The sequence below is a fragment of the Pan paniscus genome, chromosome 21 (assembly GCF_029289425.2).
Source record: "Pan paniscus chromosome 21, NHGRI_mPanPan1-v2.0_pri, whole genome shotgun sequence".
Classification (NCBI taxonomy): Eukaryota; Metazoa; Chordata; class Mammalia; order Primates; family Hominidae; genus Pan; species Pan paniscus.
Window position 1 is genome coordinate 4,609,231 of NC_073270.2, and position 20,834 is coordinate 4,630,064.

At 51.4% G+C, this 20,834-nt stretch overlaps 2 protein-coding genes across 3 annotated transcripts in view; one reads left to right on the forward strand and one right to left on the reverse strand.

Annotated features, from left to right (window-relative positions):
* ATRN (attractin) overlaps nucleotides 1–5,207 on the forward strand; it is a 176,958-nt gene extending 171,751 nt beyond the window's left edge. The window contains exons 29-30 of one of the 2 annotated variants that reach the window (XM_034947462.3): nucleotides 815–973; nucleotides 3,138–5,207. In XM_034947462.3, coding sequence (XP_034803353.1) covers nucleotides 815–939 — 125 coding nt within the window. In that variant the 3' untranslated portion in view covers nucleotides 940–973; nucleotides 3,138–5,207. Of the gene's footprint in view, nucleotides 1–814 lie in introns of both variants that reach the window. The other variant, XM_034947461.3, reaches the window with a different exon arrangement.
* A 7,225-nt stretch (nucleotides 5,208–12,432) lies between these two features.
* On the reverse strand, nucleotides 12,433–17,489 carry GFRA4 (GDNF family receptor alpha 4). Its single transcript, XM_034947160.2, has 6 exons — nucleotides 17,444–17,489; nucleotides 15,038–15,383; nucleotides 14,847–14,956; nucleotides 14,618–14,752; nucleotides 14,250–14,341; nucleotides 12,433–14,081 (listed from the first exon to the last, which is right to left on the reverse strand). The coding sequence occupies exons 1-6, from the start codon at nucleotides 17,487–17,489 to the stop codon at nucleotides 14,001–14,003; spliced, it is 810 nt and encodes a 269-aa protein (XP_034803051.2). The 3' UTR covers nucleotides 12,433–14,000.
* Nucleotides 17,490–20,834: the final 3,345 nt, after the last annotated feature.

The window sequence follows — 20,834 nt, forward strand, 5'->3', positions numbered from 1 at the left end:
ATGTCAGATTACTCCGTTATCAATACAGGAAGGAAAATGGGATTGCAAGTCCCCAAAGCAAAGTGGGTGGCGGGGCAGTGATGAGCATAAAGGGTAGTTGCTATTGATCGTTGGTTGCTGCGTGCCAGATACCAAGACTTTATGCGTGCCAGGTACTAAGACTTTGTCAGTTCACTCATTGATTCTTCACACTAGCCCTGTACTATTATTATCCCCATTTTACAAATGAGGAAACTGAGGCGCAGGGAGGTTAAAGAACCTTGCTTATTCCAAAGCCTGGCCCCAGAGCCTGCCCTGCCTGTATCGTGGTATGGAATGGAAGTGACTAATGCTGACTGAGTGATAGGGGTGAATCTGAATCTCGTCATAAAGCGTGCTGCTGTTTCTCGGCTCCTTTTGGAGGAAGGCAGGAGAAATTGGGCGCTTAGCACACGTCTACAATCTCATTTATATGTTCCCACCACCAAGCAGAGCACTGTGCTTGGTTGATGTGCTGAAAAGCAAACTGCACCTTTTGGGTAAAAAGTAGGGAAAGGAGAAGAATGTGTATTTGTATTTGCATAAGTATACCCTCAAAGAATACATAAAAATTAGTGAAAGCATTTACCCAGATGGAGGGGAAGGCGGAGGGAGGGTCAGGGTGGAAGGAAGACTTTTCCCTGTGTATGTGTACCTTTTTGGGGGTTTTTTGTTCTGGTTTTTTGGTTTGTTTGTTTTGCACCATGGGATTGAAAAATAAATGTTTAAATTATTTTTTAAAACAAAATAAAAGCCAGCTGCTCCCAACATATGTTCTCTCTGTGGTTCTCCCAAGGTCTTGCTGTGGCCAGCGCCCTGGTGGACATTTCTCAGCAGATGCCGATAGTGTACAAGGAGAAGTCAGGAGCCGTGAGAAACCGGAAGCAGCAGCCCCCTGCACAGCCTGGGACCTGCATCTGATGCTGGGGCCAGGGACTCTCCCACGCACGAGCTAGTGAGTGGCACACCAGAGCCATCTGCAGGGAAGGGCGTGGCGGGGAAATGGCTGTGCGGTGCGGGACGGAAGACTGGAAACCCTCAAAGCATCTGACTCACCTGCATGATCACAAGCTTTCTTTGACGGTTTCTCCCATCCGTGTTCCAGCATCTAACCTTTTACTTTTGCATAGGAAATACTTGATTTAATTACAGGTCCAGGGATGAGCTGACGGTTGCTGGAGGAGGCCGGTGTAGAGCCAGTGAGAGAACTAGGAATGACACTCAGGTTCACTGTGGAAAACTGTTCTTGGGACTGTCTCAACTGTGCAAAAAACAAAAGATGGAGTGTTTACAAGTAGACATTCGTCATCAGTTGTTCTTGAACATGGTCTTTTAAAAACTAGTCAGATGAATTAACTTGTTTTCATCTGAAGCCTGCTATCTTTTTTAAAAGATGTGCTATTTATTCTTGCACGATTTAGGCAATTATCTCTCTTCCAGGGAGTACCTTTTTTTCTAGTTGAGAATTAATAATCGTCCATCTCTTTTGATCATATCAAGCTAGGATAGAAGGGGGGCTATTTTAAATGTCAAGGTCAGCAGTGTTACTTTGAATGTAAACTGGTATAATAGGTAGTTTTCTATAGTAACTTGATTAATTTAGTCTTAATCCATTTGAAACTCTCTCTTCCTTTCTCTCTGCCTGTCCCTCTCCTTCTCCATCTCACCCTCCCTCTCTCATACATACACACACAAACACATACACACAACACTAAGTGCCTAGACTTTAAATAGATCTAGCAATTGGAAAGTTAGTAAGCCTAAGTTTTTACATAATTGCATTCCTACATTCTTGTAAAATTTAAATAGCTACCATTGGCAATCTGCTTTTTTTCTAAAATCTGATTTGCAGCCAGGAAAGAATTTTCTCACCCAAGGAACATTTGATCTAGCAGCAGGGATGAGAGGAAAGCAGAAATGAATGAACTGTGAAAGCTCCTGTTTTTATTATCAAAAAGGACACTGTCAAGAAGGCGCCCCCTGCCCCCACCCCCGTGTCACCCTAGGCCTGATAAGCGATCAGAGGAAAGGACTCATTCATGTCACGCTTCCTTGAGCAGAAAAGAGCACTGAGAGCACTTGGGACCCCTGGATCAGAGAGCAGCTGTGTGTCCTGCAGCCTCCTCTGAACTTGTGGTTCATTCTCAGGCTGGGGTGGACTCAGATGCCAGGAAAGGGACAGCCTCCCATTGTCAGGCAGAAGCTGCCCAAAGCCTGGAGAAGGACCTGTTTGCCCTCTTTCCCCCAGGAGGGGCTCGACCCACCCACCCTCCCTCTCAGACCAAGGTGGTGGCTGTGAGGAGGGCAGCAAATGCTGACGAGGATGAAAAGCACATGGAAAAAAATGGATGAGGAGGGAAAACTCTGCCAAATGGAAAATGACCAAATTTAAGAGGGTGGGACAGTCCCCTGCTCCTCTCCCAGAGGGCACTGCCTGGAAATTGTGTTTCCCCGTTTATGGTGCTCTGTATTCTGGCATTATGCAGCAGGCTCCCAGAAGCTCTCTTCTGCTTCAAAACCTGGGATCTCTGGCATTACCCTATTGGGATGGACCGCTGGACAGCAATGCTCGAGTTTGTGAATTTGGAGAGATACTCAAAAGAGCTAAAACTGCGGCATTTTACCTTTAAATGCAGTGCCTAGAGAGAGAGTATTATCTCTTCCCCAACACTAACCCCACTCCCATGAAGAATTGCCTGGAAAGATGTTTTCAAGGAATTTGAACCATAAAACACTATCTGATGCACAAAACACCTCTACTTTGAGACTCACCTCTCATAAAGCTTCTTTTTCACATTATTGTTAAAGACCAGACGTTCTAGAAAAGACCCCTCCTCTCATGAGCTCCCCCATCCCCGCTACAGAACACAGCACCCATGGCGCCTGCAGTGGACTGGCCCCTTCATTCCCACAGGCCCCCCCAGCAAGGCCAAAGGGAGGCCCCTGGGTATTGTCCTCCTACAAGGAAGATCCTCTTTGTTTGTTCAAAGGACCAGTTTTCCCAGGCCAAAGAAGTCTCTTCCCCGTGTTAGTCCTATGCCTTGAAATATCATGCACCATGACCCACAGCCATCTGGTTATGTCTTATTTTTTTCCTAAAAGATAATGTTTATTTTTAGGAAGGAAGGAGCAAGTGAAGTTTCATTCTGCTCCAGCGGTGGGGAAGCCGCTGAATCCACCTGCTTCTCCTTTGCAACCAACAGCAAACAGCTTTCTCCGGCCTCAGGGCAGAAAAAGGGAATGGCAGGGAGTAAGAGGCGCTGGGCTCGGAGCCTGTTTCCAAGAAGGAATTGGTTGTCATCTGGCAGTGTTGCGCGTCACAAGAGAGCCTGTATATAAATTAAAATAGGACAACACTGACCTTGCACTTGTACATAACTATACAGTAGTGTCCAGAATGTTCAGACATTCGGAGTGTACATAAAACAGAAAAAATCTTCATGTATTTTTATTAAATATAACAATGTCTGAGTTTCACCTAAGATGTTTTTGTGCCATATGCTGGATATCCAGGTTCTCGCCAGGCCCCGATACATGAATAACAAACCCAAGAAACGCATCCCCATTGTGTGATGTGTGCAGATGCATCCGGCACCAATTAGGTATTTCTTAAAACAGGACTCATCTGTCAGAGTGCACATGAAAAATCAGGCAGGGAATCGAAACGACAGCGCTGGAGGAGACTCAGGAAGCAGAGGCGTCCCTGCCGCTGCCCTTGGCCCTGCAAGCACATCATGACCCTTTCTGGCAGCCTCTTGGTGCTCTGGGTAGTGAGGGATGACCAGTCTTGTCCTGAGAAATGTTTCTCTTAGTCTTTAAGTTCAAAGACTAACCTGTGGCAATCAGACTTTCCAAAAGGGGGTTCTCCATTTTTTGTAGTTTTGTCTAAATTTTTAATGACCATTTCCTGGAATCAGTTTATTATACTGAAAACTGGGGGTGGGAGTAGGGAGCTAGTTTGTTGATAAATAGTTCCCATTTCCCCGTGGAGAATTTGACATACCCTGGACTCCTGTGTGCCTCCTGCCATCCCTGCACACAGCCTGGGGAGAAGCCTGTGCCTCCCCGTGTGGAGAGAAGGCAACCCCAGATCCCCTGAGCTAACCCGGAGGAAAGGCAGTCCTGGACAGAAGACTGTCAGCAGAAGGAAAGTACTGGACTACCCGTGGGTAAGTCCTGCCATTCAAGACTGGAGACACCTGGGAAATAAAAAGAGCAGGGCACTGCTGGTGGGAAGAGGCATTTTACCTTCCAGTGCAAATCCTGCTCCTTTGATTTAATGGGGTGTACTGGGGCCAAGGGCTGATTCACTTCCTTGGGAGATGGTGGTGTTTTCATGAACATCTTTGATCCTTCCATTTCATTTATTCATCCATCCATTCAACAAGTATTTGCTAAACACTAACTTAAGCTAATGCTAGGGTGATGACTGAGATGTAAAAATAGATTTTAGAATTAAAACAAAATCTAAGTCCTCACACCCCTGTCATCCCAGGAGATCTTTCCTTGTGGTGGTTTCTGTGAGAATTGGCCATCCTGAGGACACAGCCAGGACGGCAGAGGCCTCCTGGCCTCAGGGCATGCCCTGCCTACCTTCTGAAATGTTTACCCCATTGACCAAACTTGGCTCCAGCCATTGCGGTGGTTTCTAGACAGCCGGACCCACCAAGAGATATTGCCCCTTGATGAGAGTCAAACACCCTGCCTACAAGGAGATGTTTTGAAGTGGAGAGGAAAATTGGCACCTTATCTTTTAAAAGCAGTAATGGAATTGATTTTCAGTAACTGAATTTGTGCACAAAACATTCTAAACACTAGTGAAGCCTGTTTCGTTGAACTAATTCTGGCTCTGGAAATGTTTTTGTTTTATAGTTATTTACGATTTCGTTTGTTTGGATTCAAGCTTAGTTTGTTAATATGTATAATTTAGCATCTATTACACTCATGTAAATATGGAGTAAGTACTGTAAACTATTTCATTGCTGGGGATTGTGGGTGTTATACATACATTTAGGACTGCAATTTTTTGGTATTTTTTGTATTGTAAAATAACAGCTAATTTAAGCAGGAACAAGAGAACTAAGGGAGGTCTGTGCATTTTAAACACAAATGTGAAGAACTTGTATATAAACAAAAGTAAATACTATAATACAAACTTCCTTCTGAAATAAAAGTAGATCTGGTAAAAATGTGGCTTTTGTTCTGAGTGTTTCATTTTGATTTTGCATTGTTTTGCCTATATTTATATTTTGGTCATTAGAACCTTAAGGGAAAAAAAAAAAGCGTTTACCAGTTTTCAGACTGCCTCAGAGGGAGCACTTGACAGTTAACGGAGGTGAGGGTGAAAACCCCTGGCAGGTACCTCAGACACCCCTCCAGGCAGCTTGTGAGCCACAGACCTTCCACCACAGCCTTTGTGTGCCTACAGGGCAGCTGGGCCCGTGGGGGCAGGGACAGATCTGAGCAGTGAGGTACGGACAGCCGTCTCACTGCTCCACTAACCACACCACTGTCTCCAGTGGTGCAGTTATCCCTCCACTTTGCGCTCTCCTCATAGGCTCCTGAATGTCCCTCTAGGTTGTCTCCAAACTGCTAAATCTCAGGTGTGCGGACAGGTCTCAGGCGTGGCCAGTGTTTTCCTCGGCCTTGAATTTTTGAGGAAGTTACTCCCATTGGCAAGGCCTTGTTTGGGGGCCTCCTGTGCGTCCTGCCCCCTTTTATTTGGCTCCTGCCCTCAGAATGGGTCAGAGTCATGCATTTCAGTGCAGAGTGCAGATTCCCAGTGCTAGCAGTTCCTTCCAGAAGGATGAGGTCATTGAAAGAAGGAGGAAACACAAGACGGTCACTCCTATAGGGGAAGATGGCAGGGTACTAGGGCCAGGGCCTGAGGTGAGGGCAGGAGCCTGGAGGAGGCCTGCCTACCAGAGCTCAGGTCTGGCTTAGGGAGGGAAATGGCTGGACTAGTGGCTGCAAACAAGTTGAGAAGGACCTTGAAACTCTTCCAGGGAGGGTTGTGAGAGCCACCAACAGTAACAGGATAGAAACCCTGGGATTTGGTGGTACTGTGGCAGAGACAATGCTGTGTTTACCAAACCTGCTGGGCCCACAGCGCATCATTTCCCAGCCTCCCTGCAGTTAGGTTGGGACCAAGCTAAGCCATGGCCAAGGAAAGGTTGGAAGAAGTGATGGGCACCAATTCCAAACTTGGCACACAAATGCTCCCACAGGGGACTCTCCTACGGGCCACATGTTAAAGACTGGAGGGACTGTGGGTCCCTGAGTCACCCCTTAGAGGCCGGCCACCTGATCAGTAAGAGCTGTGCTGGCCTTTGCATCACTGGAAAGCAAACTCACTCTGCTGATCCACTGAGATTTGGGGCTTTGTTACACCAGTTAGCTTTTCTTATTCTCACTAATATACAAATCAGCACTTTGAAGTGCAGTGCACCTGTAACCAAACCCTTAAGTACATGGCACTGGCTCAGCGTGTGGCCAGGTGGCAAGCAGTGATAAGACAGGTGCAGCTGGCAGGACAACTGAGGTCCCTGCCAGGCGGAGCAAAACATCTGGTAAGGCTGTTTCACTTGGTAACTCGGAAAACAAACTCCATGTCTGCTGACTTTTTGACTTGGGAATAAACAACAACAACAACAACAACAAATATGTGTTGATTGTTACTGGCTGCTTTTGGCGAGGCGTCACGAGAAAAAGTTTACTTCAAGAAAGAATTAGCCAGTTTACAAGCAGAAGGGAAAAAGGTGGAAAGATGTCAACCAGGGCCTTGCAATTCTGGAAAAGCCAACTGCTTCTAGTCTCCAACCAGTAAGAGGTGCAGGTGAGCAACAAAGGCCCCATGAGACTTAGTTGAACACAGTGACTGGGCCTCGTGGTGACCATCCAATGAAGGGTGTGGTCTTCCCACTGGAGCATGGAAACTGCAAAGCCACCAGCTTGAGGGAGGGGCACGTGGTTAAGGAAGCAAAGAAAAAGCTGACATGAGAACTGTTTCCAGGAACAAACCACGAATGTAGTCACTGACCCTGGACCTGCCTGGAAATAAATAAAGATGTAGTAAGTTTAAGAAACCATTAGCAAGCCTTAAAAACAAACAAACAAAAAAAAAAACGGTGGCGATTGAGGAAGTCTTAAATCCACCTTCAGGCAGGAAAATGGTTGTGAAAGCTGTGTCCAGCGAGGGCTTTACAAGCTCAGATGTGGGCCCAAGAGCAGAACTGGGCCTGAGCGAGGACTCCCCCCAGCCCAGGGCAGGGCCCAGCAGGATTGCAAAAACACCGCAGAGCAGCAATTGCTGCATCTGCACCCGCTCCTTCCTGGGTAGGAGGGCCTAGGAGGGTGTCCTGCCTGTTCTCATCACTACCTGCTGGGTGGAAGGTGGATTAAGCTGTCTTGTTAATTCAGGATTGTGGACTTCAAAGAGCCACCTGAGGGAGGCGGCATCACCTGGAGGTCTGGGCGGGCTGTGGCCTCGTATTGTCCCCCTAGGAGAGGGTGCCTGTGCCCATGTAGGAGAGGAAGCACAAAACTGGTTTTGGTGATCAGAATAGCAAACTGGGCCAGATGCTTACCACACATTTCCTCTTCCTGAGTCCACAGCTTCGACTGCATGGCCTGGGCCCGTGGCATCTGGGTAGAGCCTTGGGACCAGCCCTCACCAATGATGTGTCATTTCAAGGCCATTCACAGTGACAGTGTCTCCTCCACCGTCTCCATCAACCTTGAAGGCTTATGGTGAAGATGGTAATACAACAGGATTGAAGGAGACTGGGTCCCTGAATGACTTTGTGGAACAGAGCACTATAGGCCAAAGGTAGTAGAATTAGGTGTCTTGTTTTATGCTGCTTAAGTGAGTTAATTAATTCTCTAGATTTATTCACCTAGTTATTCAACAAATTTTTATTGAGCACATCAGGGCTAGGGCATTGTGTCAGGATCAGAGATCTTGCAATGAACAAAACAGAGAAAACTCCATGTCCTCCAGGAGAGTTGATAATAAAATGTCAGATAAGCTCTGTGAAGAAAGGTAAAAGTAGGGTTAGGGGTAGAAAGTGCTGGGGGGATTGCTACTTAACATAGTGTGGCCAGGGGAAGCCATTCTGCTAAGGTGACAGCTGAGCAGAACGATGAGTGGAGGGGGCAGGAAGGAATGTGGAGGTCTGGGAGAAGAGCATTCCAAACAGGGATGGCAGGTGCAGAGGCCCTGGGGGGGCAGCATGCCTGGTAGGCCTGCTGGATATTTCTGAGAATGAAAAAGTCCATTCCCAGTTGTTTGCGTGGAGAACCTAACCCAGTTATAAACACAAAGTACTTGAGAGCTGGTTTAATATACAGCCAGCTTTCCAGCAATGCAACTACTGTGTACATCAAGGGAAAACTGAACTTCGTTTTCCTTAAAACTTATCACCAGCTGGTCATCATTTTGACAAATTCTGTCAACAACAGCCATGTCATTCCTGGCATCTGTATGGGTCACGTCTGAACAGACGCACGCCCTGCAGCCCTGCAGGTACCAGCTGTATAACAAGAACTCCCTTCCACCCTGTGTCCTGGAAACAAGAAAGCGATTAGACCGGAAGATCCCAATGGCTGTCTCAAATGTGCTGGATGGAGTTGCCAGGGCCCACTGGCATGCCCTGTAAGCCTTTCCTTCCACGTTTGGTTCCTGCCCCTTGAAGACTCCATTTCTGAGTTTGTGTGTGTTTTACTTTCTAGTGTGTGTCTTCATCTTAATTTTTCTCTCTCTCTTCTGCCTTGAACTGAAGGTTCGCTTGGGTGTGGAGAGACATGCCCCCAGCAGAGCAGCTTCCCAAGACATCCTCCGATCCAGGGCTTCCCAGCAGCCCGGCAAGGCAGGGCTGTGCATTTCTGCTTCAGCTCACAAGCATGCCAGGCTCACTGGCAAGCTGCTGTCTGGCTGAGGCACTGCTGCTAAAGCCCTGCACAGCGCCTGTCCTCCTGGCCCTCTGGAAATTTCACCAACCCGTGTCCACATTTCATGCAAAAATGAGCTGGTTCTGTGAGCATGCCCCGGCCTGACTCGCTTGGTGGGCGGTAAGTGGTTTCCACTTCAACCTTGCACCTAATCACTGGGCTCCACACCAGGATGGACATTCATGAGCCGTGAAGTTTCCAGTAATAAATCCACGGATGCTTCCAGCACCTGCCTTTTTGCATCACCGCCACTCCCAGCCACCTGCCAGGCAACAGGTAACAGAGACCCAGTCACAGGAGGGTAGTGTGGGGGCAGGACTGCAGTCTCCCAAAGCCCATGCACAAAACCGACAGCTCCCTGGCAGGACAAGGAGGCTGACATTCAGATGTGGAGGAACAAGGCATGACCCATTCCTGGTGATGGGGGCCACAGCTGGACTCAGCCTTGAGGCTTGGCCAGACTTAACACCGTGTATAAACCGGGACCTTTTTAGGTAGAGTAATGGAAGCCAAACTCTAATGATCTTAGACAGTGCTATTAGTCTCCTGGGGCTGCCAGAAGAAATGACCACAACTTCAGTGTCTTGAAACAAGAGAAACTGATTCTCGCAGTTCTGGAGACCAGAAGTCTGAAATGCAGGTGTTGCCAGGGCTGTAGTCTCTGGAGACTCTAGGGGAATCTGTGCCTACCTCCTCCAGCTTCCAGTGGCTCCTGACATTCCTTGGCTTGTGGCTGCATCACCCCAATCCCTATCTCTGTCTTCCCCTGGTCTTTTGCTCAAAATGTCTGTGTTTAGTTTCCCTCTAGACACCTCAGCATCACACTCATAAGATGCAGAGGTGCGACATACAGGTGTTGAGAGCCCACTTAGATAATCCAGGATAAGCTCCTCTCAAGATCTGTACCTTGGCTGGGTGCAGTGTCTCACGCCTGTAATCCCAGCACTTTGGGAGGCCAAGGCGGGAGGTTCACTTGAGGTCAGGAGTTGGAGACCAGCCTGGGCAACATGCGGAGACCCTGTCTCTACTAAAAATAGCCAGGCGTGGTGGCACACACCTGTGGTCCCAGCTATTCGGGAGACTGAGGTAGGAGGATTTCTTGAGCCTGGGAGTTTGAGGCTGCAGTGGGCTATGACTGCACCACTGAATTCCAGCTTGGGTGACAGAGTGAGACTGTCTCAAAAAAAAAAAAAAAAATGTAAAACATAACTTAAATCACATCTCTTGCCACAGAAAGTAATACTCTTTTGCCTACATATAAGGTAATATTTACAGGATCCAGGGGTTAGGATGTGGACATATCTTTGGGAGCACTGACAGCCATGAAGCAATCTCATAATTTTCAAATAGGTTCTGTCCTTTTTATCTCTCCAGTCTTTTGGAAAGCATATGCCTATATTTTTAATCCACAATTCTATTTTTATTTGAGGTCATTTCATTTCTGGTTTTTACTTTTTATTGAGACAGGGTCTCACTCTGTCACAGGCTGGAATACACTAGCACAATCATGGCTCACTGCAGCCAACTTCTGGGCTGAAGTGATCCTCCAGCCTCAGCCTCCTGAGTAGCTGGAACTACAGACACACATCACCATGCCTGGCTGATTCATTTTTTAATTTTTTCTAGAGACAGGCTCTAAGTTGCCCAGGCTGGTCTCAAACTCCTGGCCCCAGGCAAACCTCCAGCTTCGGCCTCCCAATGTGCTGGGATTATAGGAGTAAGCCGCCTTACCCAGCCTCCAGTTTTATTGTGTTTTGTTTTGTTTTGTTTGAGACAGAGTCACGCTCTGTCACCAGGCTGGAGTGCAGTGGCACGATCTCGGCTCACTGCAACCTCTGCCTTGCGGGTTCAAGCGATTCTCCTGCCTCAGCCTCCCGAGTAGCTCGGATTATAGGCATGCACCACCACGCCTGGCTAAATTTTTGTATTTTTAGTAGAGACGGGGTTTCACCACGTTGGCGAACACAAAGTACTTGAGAGCTGGTTTAATATACAGCCAGCTTTCCAGAAATGCAACTACTGTGTACATCAAGGGAAAACTGAACTTCGTTTTCCTTAAAACTTATCACCAGCTGGTCATCATTTTGACAAATTCTGTCAACAACAGCCATGTCATTCCTGGCATCTGTATTGATCACATCTGAACGACACACGCCCTGCATGCAGCCCTGCAGGTACTGGCTGTATAACACGCCTGGCAAGAATTCCCTTCCACCCTGTGTCCCGGAAACAAGAAAGCGATTGTGATCCGCTCACCTCAGCCTCCCAAAGTGCTGGGATTACAGGCGTGAGCCACTGCACTCGGCTTCCTCCAGTTTTTTTTTTTTTCAATGCTTATATTTTACTCTAATTAACTGAGTCAAAAATGGAGAATAGTTGAATACACTTTCATGTAAGGCAAATCATTTAGCCGATACTTAATTCTGCATTTGGGCTACCATGCCGCTGTGGTTAGCGGGGCAAGGTGATGAGCCCTCTCTCAACACACACACCCCGCCTCTCCCCAACCCACTTACACGTGTCCATTCCCACGCAGGTGTGGGGGCCTCAGAGGATTCCCTCTTCTTCGTAAAGTGAGAATGGGCTGGACTCGGCTTCACTGCCCAACAACTCCTTTTTTTCCTTTGGTAAACTGTCCTTCCCATTCCATATAACCATCGCGGGCTGAGATCACTCACCGAGCTACAGGAAGAGGCCCGTTACTATGGGCCCATCAGGGTTCTGCCTGGGACAGTCCATAAATGCTGGAAGAGAGAGGTGCCTTTCCCTACTGAGGCTGCTAAAAGGAGACACTGCAAACTGGGGCTGCTGGTGGCAGTCTTACACTCTCAGTGAAAGCCTGCCTGGCTGCAGGGGAAACCAATGCACAGACCAGCAGGGGCAACATCATTTGAACCCCTGGAGACAGCTGTGCCTGAAGCCTGCATGGCTCAGGCACATGCTCAAGCCACTCTGATTTGCTTGTTACAGTCAAGAGAGTCCTTGGCCGGGCACAGTGGCTCATGCCTGTAATCCCAGCACTTTGGGAGGCCGAGGCAGGCAGATCACCTGAGGTCAGGAGTTCAAGACCAGCCTGACCAACATGGTGAAACCCCGTTTCTACTAAAAATACAAAAATTAGCCGGGCATGGTGGCATGTCCCTGTAATCCCAGTTATTAGGGAGGCTGAGGTGGGAGAATCGCTTGAACCTGGGAGGTGGAGGTTGCAGTGAGCCAAGATTGCACCACTGCACTCCAGGCTAGCTAACAAAGCGAGGCTCTGACTCAAAAAAAGAGAGTCCTGACTGAAGCTGAGAGGCTGGTGGACAGCTGTCAGCAAGCAGTGTTTGTGGGTCTGATGTGAGCTGCGAAGTCCACACCTGATTTCAGAGCTGGTGGCTCTTTTTCCAATCAGGACAGCTCCAGGCCTGAGTTTTGGTGTGGCCTGTACCTAACCGCTGTGTCTTAGGTCAGGATCTCTAGAAGCCAAGCCCAAGACAGGAGTTCTCAAATGCCATGATTTACTGAGGGAATGCCTTCGGGGGAACCTGCCAGTGAGGAGAGCTGGAGGAGGCGGGCAGGGGCGGGAGCTGAGCCAGGTGGGGGTCCCTGCTGGAGTCTAGCCTCAGCTTGACCCCACCGGGGCTCTGGAGCAGGAACAGCACACTGCATTGTCCCTTGAGGCAGTCACTGGCTTCAGTTGCCTCTGGGAGCAGAGTAAAAGTGGACAGGCATTTCTGGGAGTACAATTCCCTAGAGAAGGGGACAGCTCTGAGCTGTGTTACCAGCCACCATTTCCAGGGGCTGGGGGATGCGCTGCACTGGCCCAGAGAGGTCTCTGAGCAAGGCCCCCACAACCTCCACTTCAACCTCCTGCCAAACCTCAAGCAGATTGAGAAGGAGCCGCTAGAGACACAGGAACCCTTTCCTCATCAGAAGTCTCCAAGCTTTGGAGGAAGAAGGAGGCAGGCAGGAGGCGGGAGGATCGTTTCACCCCAGGGGTTCAGGGCTGCAGTGGACTATGATCATGCCACTGCACTACTGCCTGGTGACAGAGTGAGACCCTGTCTCAAAAAAAACAGACAAAAAAAAAATCAGTGCTCTTAGCATCTGCTGGGTCCACATTGGGCAGTGTGTGTGACATGGTCCAGCTGCAAGGGAGGCTGGGAAATGCAGTTTCATTATCTGAGTACTAGTGGAGAAAGAAGAGACGAAAGCAATGAAAATCCCTGCCATGAGGAGGTGAGAGCTGATTCATTTCAGCTTCCTTAGGTGAGGTGATGGGGCCCAGACAGGTTCTGAGGCCACTGGAGGTCACACAGGCCATCAGGGATACACCCAGTGGCAGACCCTGGTCTCCAGGCTCCCAGGACACAGAACACATAAAAGCAAGGTCAGTCTCAGCACACAGATTTAATAAGCACTGTATGTTATTCCTACAGCTGCAGGAAACCAGGGGGAAGACGGCCACAGGGCCAATGCCAGGCAGGGCACAGGGTGGGGCCCATCAAGCAGCATATGGGGAACAGGAAAGACTCTGCCAGCATGGGCATGGTGCACAGGTGGCTACAATGGTGGGTGATGCCCAGTTGGGAGGATGCAGTGTTAGACGGGGTCTTGTCCGATGGATTCCTTGGGGGGTTATATGCTTGGGAGGCTGATACAATTTCCTAGAATTCTGGGATTCTGGATGGTCTCTGACCTGCTCTAGGGGATCTGGGTCTCCAGAGAGGTCTCAGCTACAAAAGTGACCCTCTCCTGACCCCACCTTGTGGGAGACCCCAATGGTCTCAAGGTCTGTGGATAAAGGGACTTACAACCAAGATGCCTCCTGACAGGGGACCGGGGGCTTTACAGTCAGGCCCCAGCCTACATCCCTTGCCCCAGGGGACGGCACACAGGGTGTCCAAACCTACAAAGGGCAGCGGGGTGAAAGCACCAGGGCCGGCTTGGGGGGTAAGCCAGTCCCTTCTCAAGGGGCCAGTAGGCCACAGAGGCGGCCCAGGCAGGCAGGGTGGAGTAGCTGGCTGTGCTATCCGAGGTCGCTGTCCTAATCAGAGCAGGGCCGGGAGAGCCAGGACAGGAAGTATGGAGAGCAGGGAGCGTCTCTCCAGGGCCCTGCCTGTGGAGGACACCTTGGGGGTGGGAGCCAAGTGCAGACTTGAGGCAAAAGCCTGTCTCTGCCCTCTGCCTGCACCCCCACCCCAGGCCCTTCATGCCTCCACCCAGGCCCACCAGGGACGGAAGGGTGTGAAGGTGACAGTGGGGGAGGTGCCAGCTCACCCTCCCCTCCCTGCACCTACCTGCAGGAGGCTGTGCTCCGGGTCTCCCTGGGGGTTCAGCTGGTCCAGCAGGACTGGGGGCCACCCGCTGGCAAAGGCCTGAATGGCACCATCTATGGAGGGAGGGGTCCAGGGTGGACTTAGCTGGGAAACCCTAGCACAGGGCTCAGCACAGGGGACAAAGTGAGAGACCCCCTGCTGCAACGACTGGCTCCTTGGACAGAAGGTGTGTGGTGAGGAATAACAAAATAATAAGCACAGCTGTGACAGAGTGACTCAACTGTACAGTCTTCCATTCTCCCCTCTAAAATGGCCCCCAGCCAGGCGGCTTGGGAGGGGGCAGTAAGCGCCGCCCCAACTCCCCCTCCACTTCCCCCCGGGCCCCTCACCCAAGCAGCGGTTCCTTGTAAAGAGCCCCCGGAAGGCTTCGCAGTCCTCACGCCGGTTCCCGCTGGCTCCGCAGTCGCACCAGGGCGCCACGCGCGCGCTCACGTTGTCCACGTAGTTAGGGGTGACGGCGGTGCCTGCGGGGACCCTGAGGGCGAAGTCATCGGCCCACCCAGGCGGAGATATCCCCTGGAGAACCCCCGCCCTCGCCCGGATCCCGGCCGCGCGTACCCACGAGGCCCGCGTAGGCGCGCAGGCAGCGGGCGCCCTGGTCCAGCAGGCAGCCGTCGGGGGCGCTGGGCGCTGGGGTGCACGAGACCTGAAAGGCCAGGAGGCGAGGCCTGCGCGGCGGGAGGGCGGTGAGCCGGAGAGAGAGGCCCCGTCCCCACCCTCGCCACGGCCCCGCCCCCGCCCGCGCGCACCTGCAGACCCGGCTGCGCTCGCAGAAGTTTAAGGGCTCAAGGCAGGAGGGCGGCGCGGGGCCGGGCCCCGAAAAGGCGCAGGAGGGCACGAAGGTCTGGCGCCGACGCTCGGCGCACGCGGGGCCCGCGCACGGGCAGAAGAGCAGTGCGTGGGTGAGCGCGGGCGGCCCGCGGGCGAAGAAGCGGCGCAGGGCCCGGCGGCAGCGGGCGCGGGGACAGCCCCCCTGCGCTGCCCGGCCCAGGCACTGCGCCACATACTCGGAGCGCAAACGCTGGCACCGCGCGTCCGCCGTGCAGGCTTCGGCCGCGTCCACACATCGGTTCCCTCCGACCGAGCTCACCGACCCTGGGAAAGGCGCGGGCAGGCTGCAGGTCTCAGTGCGCCCCGCATGCACACTTCACCCAGCCCATCCACGCCCCTGGAAGGTGGGGGACGCTGAAAACCCGAGAAAGCATAGAGTGTGGCCCAAAGGCGGGGCCGACTGGCACTGATCGGCTCTCCGTCGTGGGGATGGGCAGCGGCGGGCTCTGGAGGGCTCTGCAACACGTCAGGGATGGAGAGGGAGCATGGAGGCTGAGCCAGGCCTTCCCCAAAAGCTGAAGCCCCTCCTTCCCAAGCATCACCACCATTCCCAGAACGGCCACACACATCCAAAGACGGGTCCAGGGGCTCCTCCTACACTCAATGGCACTACCTGACGGGGGAACAATGAGGCTTTCTGGGGATCTGGCCAATGGAGACTTTAAAACCAGAGATGGCATAGAAGACAGTGGCTGCTCCTAGTCTCTTAATGACAGGCTGTGACGCCATACCTTTCCTCCTCTACCCCTCCACCTCGCCGCTTATCCTCCACCATGGAGACCCTTTGGGTGGGTCTAGTGATTTCTGTTTCTCCCTCTTTCCTGACCTCCTGCTCCTCCTCCTGCCCCCTGCATGGGTGTCTCCCCTCTCCAGCCTTTCCTGATGCTCCCTTGAGTTGAGGTCATCCTGCCCCATCTGGACTGGCTTCCTCCAGCCCCTCCACCCTTCATCAGCCAGGGGAGAGGAGATTCATGCAAGAGCTCTGGCCACTGAAGAACCCACTGAGTCCTGGCTGCCAGGGTGTGGATTCAGAGAAGTCCCTGACGACACACCGCCGGGCTTTGTCCTGAGCCACAGGACCCAAGGGTTCATCAGTGGTTTTAGTGACCAGGCCCCATGATAGGTGACACCCTGCTGGAGACAGAGAAGGTGTCTGGCACCCCAGTCACACACCAGGGGTTGGGTAGACAGAGGGTGAGCTCTGCCCACATGCCCACAGGCTATGTCTAAATAGAGCCAGGATAACTGGAAGTTGGGACTTGGCAGCCCCTTCCCAGGATTTGAGTCACAAAAACCAGGCTAATCGAATCCCCCCCAGCCTCCACAAGTTCTCCAGTCTGGAGCATCTCATTCAGACTAGAAGCCTTTCTGGTGCCCAGCCTGAGTGGACGTGCACAGCCTGCCCCCTCATCCATCTCCCTGTGTGTTTGTGCACAGGGGCTACGGGGTGGTATCCCACCCCAAGGCTGGGAGCAGGGTGCCTCTCTGGCAATGGCCGTGTCTTTCAGGCTGTGGATTGGAACGCGTGGTGAGAGTGATTCCTGCTGTGACTTCAGCACCTGCCTCTGCAGGAAGGATGAACATAGCTCGAGGGCTTAGAATGGTCCCTGAGTGGAGGGGATAGATGGCAGCGGGGTGAGTCCTCCCTTCCTCCCCTCCCCAAAGGGCACACTTCACTTTCCTCTCACAGCCTTGCCAGGCACATCCTCAGGTCTCAGCTGCACACACCAGCACCTGATGTCGCCTAAGGGTTTGAACCCACCTCTGCCTGTTGCTTACCTGTCACCCTTGCCCAGAACACCCTTACCCAGTCTCCACCCTCACAGCAGCTCATCTCAGCTGCAAGATCTCCTCCACCTTAAACCTATACCAGATTCCACTTTCCACACTACACTCAGTAAAGTGACCCCTCCCTCCGCGACATCCATGCAGGGAAGGAGCAGTCCAAGAAGGTGGAACAACAGATGAACAACACCGAAGATTCACCAAGGAATCTGTGTGATGGGTAGGAGGGCTGGGGCTGAGGGGAGGGTGAGAGAGTTGGGAGATGGCAGACAATAGGCAAAAGTTCCTGGGGCAGGGGTGCCAAGGCTGGACTCGGGAGGGGGATGGCGGTGGTGGCTTGACTGGGCTGGGAGGCGAGGTGCTCAGCACATAGTGGGGTCAATTGCCAGGTGTCCCCAAGCCGTGCGCACAGGCCTCTCACTGGCAACCCTTCCTGTGGTTCAGCTTTTCCTGGAATATCTTGCCCTCCCACCTTGTCACTGAGGAGCAGGGACAGAGAGGCCAGGGTTCGGGGTCCAGGGGAAGAGAGGGGCGCTCACCCAGTAACAGCGGCAGCAGCAGCGCAGGCCCCAGGCAGCGGACCATGCTGGACTTCAACAGAGAAGGATGGCTGGCAGAGCCCTAGTCTGATAGGCGCCCCCTTCCTAGTGCCTCTGGAGCAGGAGCACAGTGAAAACCCAGCTGTCTGCGCTGATACCCCTGGGAGGAGCCTTTGCTGCAGCAACTCCCCGCCCTCATTAAGTCTCCACCCCAGGCTGCACCTTCAGGTAAACCTGGGAGCCACGGGATTCGGCGCCTGAACGTGCCTAGACGGACCCCAACACACTAGCCCTGCCACGCACACCCAGCAACACACAGACAACCACCCAGGGAGACCTGGTCTCTCCCATGCTAAACTAGGAACGCTATGAAACAGCATTTTTCTTTTCCTTTTTTATATAATTCTATTTTAAACTTAAAAAAATTGTTTTGAATAGAGTTGGGGTCTCGCTCTATTGCCCAGGCTGGTCTTGAACTCCTGGGCTCAAACCATCCTCCCACCTCGGCCTCTCAAAGTGCTAGGATGACAGGTGTGAGCCACCATGCCTGGCCTATTTTAAACTTCTTATTGTTGACTAATTTTAGACTTGCAGAAAAGTTGGAAAATGTAAGCATTTTCCTCACACCCTTCACCCAGCTTCCCCTGATGGTCCGTCTTACTTAATCATAGTCCAATCATTACAGCTAGGAAACTAACCTTGGTACAATCCTGTTAACGAAACTGTAGACTGTTTTGCATTTCTCATTTTTCCACTAATGTCCTTTTTCTGTTCCAAGATCCATTCTAGGATCCCACATCACAGTTGTCTCCTTATTCTCCTCAATCTGGGAGTTCCTTCATCTTTCCTTATCTTTACCCTTGACACTTTTGAAGAATCCTGGCCAGTTATTTTGCAGAATGTTTCTCTTGAGTTGTCTGATGTTTTATTCTGATCAGAATGAGACACAGCATTGTTTTGACTAACCAAAAAGTTATTCTATAAGTAAATATTGAGGTTAAAAATCTCATCCAACCTGGGCAACAGAGTAAGGCCCTGTCTCAAATAAAGTCTCAACACTAAGATTTAAAAAGTGACCAGAAAAGCCCCCACTATGATTTGTCTTGACTTTTTTTAAAAAAAACAAACAAACAAACAAACAAAAACGATGTCTTGCTCTCTCCCTCAGGCTGGAGTGCAGTGGCACGATCTTGGCTCACTGCAATCTCCGCCTCCCAGGTTCAAGCGATTCTTCTGCCTCAGCCTCCCAAGTAGCTGGGATTACAGACGCCCGCCACCATGCCCGGCTAATTTTTGTATTTTTAGTAGAGACAAGGTTTCACCATGTTGGCCAGGCTGGTCTCGAACTTCTAATCTCAAGTGACCCACCCACCTCTGCCTCCCAAAGTGCTGGAATTACAGACGTGAGCAACTGCGCTTGGCCTCATTAGCATCTTAAATCTCCACACAGGGGTGTGTTCCTTACTATTATAAGGAGCAAAGGATCAGTTTGAGGACAGGTAAAATAAAAATGCGCTTGCTGCCTAGAGGGAGAAGTCCCTGCTGAAGATAGCTTTGCTTGAATGAGCTCAATTGCAATGCCAGTGCTGAGGCTTGTTGACTGTACGGTCACCACAGTTGCTGCTGCGCGCCTAGAACATGGTCACTTTCTTGACTACCTATCCTGTCTCAGTACATCTGTCTGTGGTTTGTGGTGGTCATTTCCTGATTTTTTTATGAATCGGAAGACTGTGATGTGCTTTCCGCTGTGCTAACCATGGCCGCTGAAGCAAAATGTAAACCAAGATGCCCCTGCAGTGGTTGTGCTTCACTCTACGACATCTGTTACCGGAAAGGGGTCCAGATTCAGACCCCAGGAGAGGGTTCTTGGATCTCCTGCAAGAAAGAATTTGGGACGAGTCCGTAAAGTGAAAGCACGTTTATTAGGAAAGTAAAAGAATAAAAGAATGGCTACTCCATAGAGAGAGCAGCCCTGAGGGCTGCTGGTTGCCCATTTTTATGGTTGTTTCTGGATGATCTCCTAAACAGGGGTGGATTGTTCATGTCTCCCCTTTTTAGACCATATATGGTAACTTCCTGATACTGCCATGGCATCTGTAACCTGTCATGGCGCTGGTGGGAGTGTAGCAGTGGGGACGACCAGAGGTCACTCTCATCACCATCTTGGTTTGGGTGGGTTTTAGCCAGCTTCTATATTGCAAGCTGATTTTTTTGTTTGTTTGTTTTGTTTTTTGAGATGGAGTCTCGCTCCAGGCTAGAGTGCAGTGACACGATCTCAGCTCACTGCAACCTCCACCTCCTGGGTTCAAGCGATTCTCCTGCCTCAGCCTCCCAAGTAGCTGGGATTACAGGCGCGCACCACCATGCCTGGCTAGTTTTTGTATTTTTAGTAGAGATGAGGTTTCACCTTGTTGGCCAGGCTGGTCTCGAACTTCTGACCTCAGGTGATCCGCCCACCTCAGCCTCCCAAAGTGCTGGGATTACAGGCGTGAGCTACCGCGCCTGGCCTACTGCAAACTATTTTATCAGCAAGGTCTTTATGACCTGTATCTCCTATCTCATCCTGTGACACAGAATGCTATAACTGTCTGGAAACACAGCCCAGTAGGTCTCAGCCTTATTTTGCTCAGCCCCTATTCAAGATGGAGTTGCTTTGGTTCACAGGCCTCTGACACATCCTCTTGTGTTTTGGCGTGTGGGAGGAAAGAGGGGTGAGGGAAGGAAACTCAAAACCAAGCTCTGACCACACAGGGCAGGTACACTCTCCCACCTGTCTGTGGGTGCCGCAAGTCAAGGGAGGGGCAGAGAGAGAAGAAGGTGTGACAGATGGCCGCAGGCCACAGAATGTCAGAGGAAGCCCAGTCCCTCCCGGGGCAGCCCAAGTAGCTGGTAGTTGGGTGGCCAAATAGAGGGCGTCACAGCTGAGCTGGACTCGCTCACTACCCCCAGCTCAATGTCCACTCTGCCCCTCAGCACCTCCTGCTCAGCCTCAGGGTCCATGCCTGCCCTCCTGCTTCCCAGTCACTTCTGCGTGCCTCCTGCTTTTCTGCTGTTGGCCCCATGCCAGCTCCTTTCTGCTGAGCTTCTCTTCTCCAGTTCTCCAGCACAGCCAGGTGATCCCAGGCTCCAGACAGGCCTCTCCCCCAGACTGGGGCCTCCCCTCTTAGAGCCCTCTTTCCTTCCCACGTGGCCTCCCCAGGGTTCGCCACTGAATGGGGAAGGGGTGGAGGGGGTGCTGGGCAGTCTTGGGGAATAGCCAAGAGGGCAGAGTTGGCCTCCCCAGGGTCCCTTGTAGCTGGAGTCCTGCGGGGTCTAGACACCCCCTCCTGAAGGGTAAGAGCGGGGGATTTATATTAACGTGTATTTTTAGAGTCTCCTTTTTTTTTTTTTT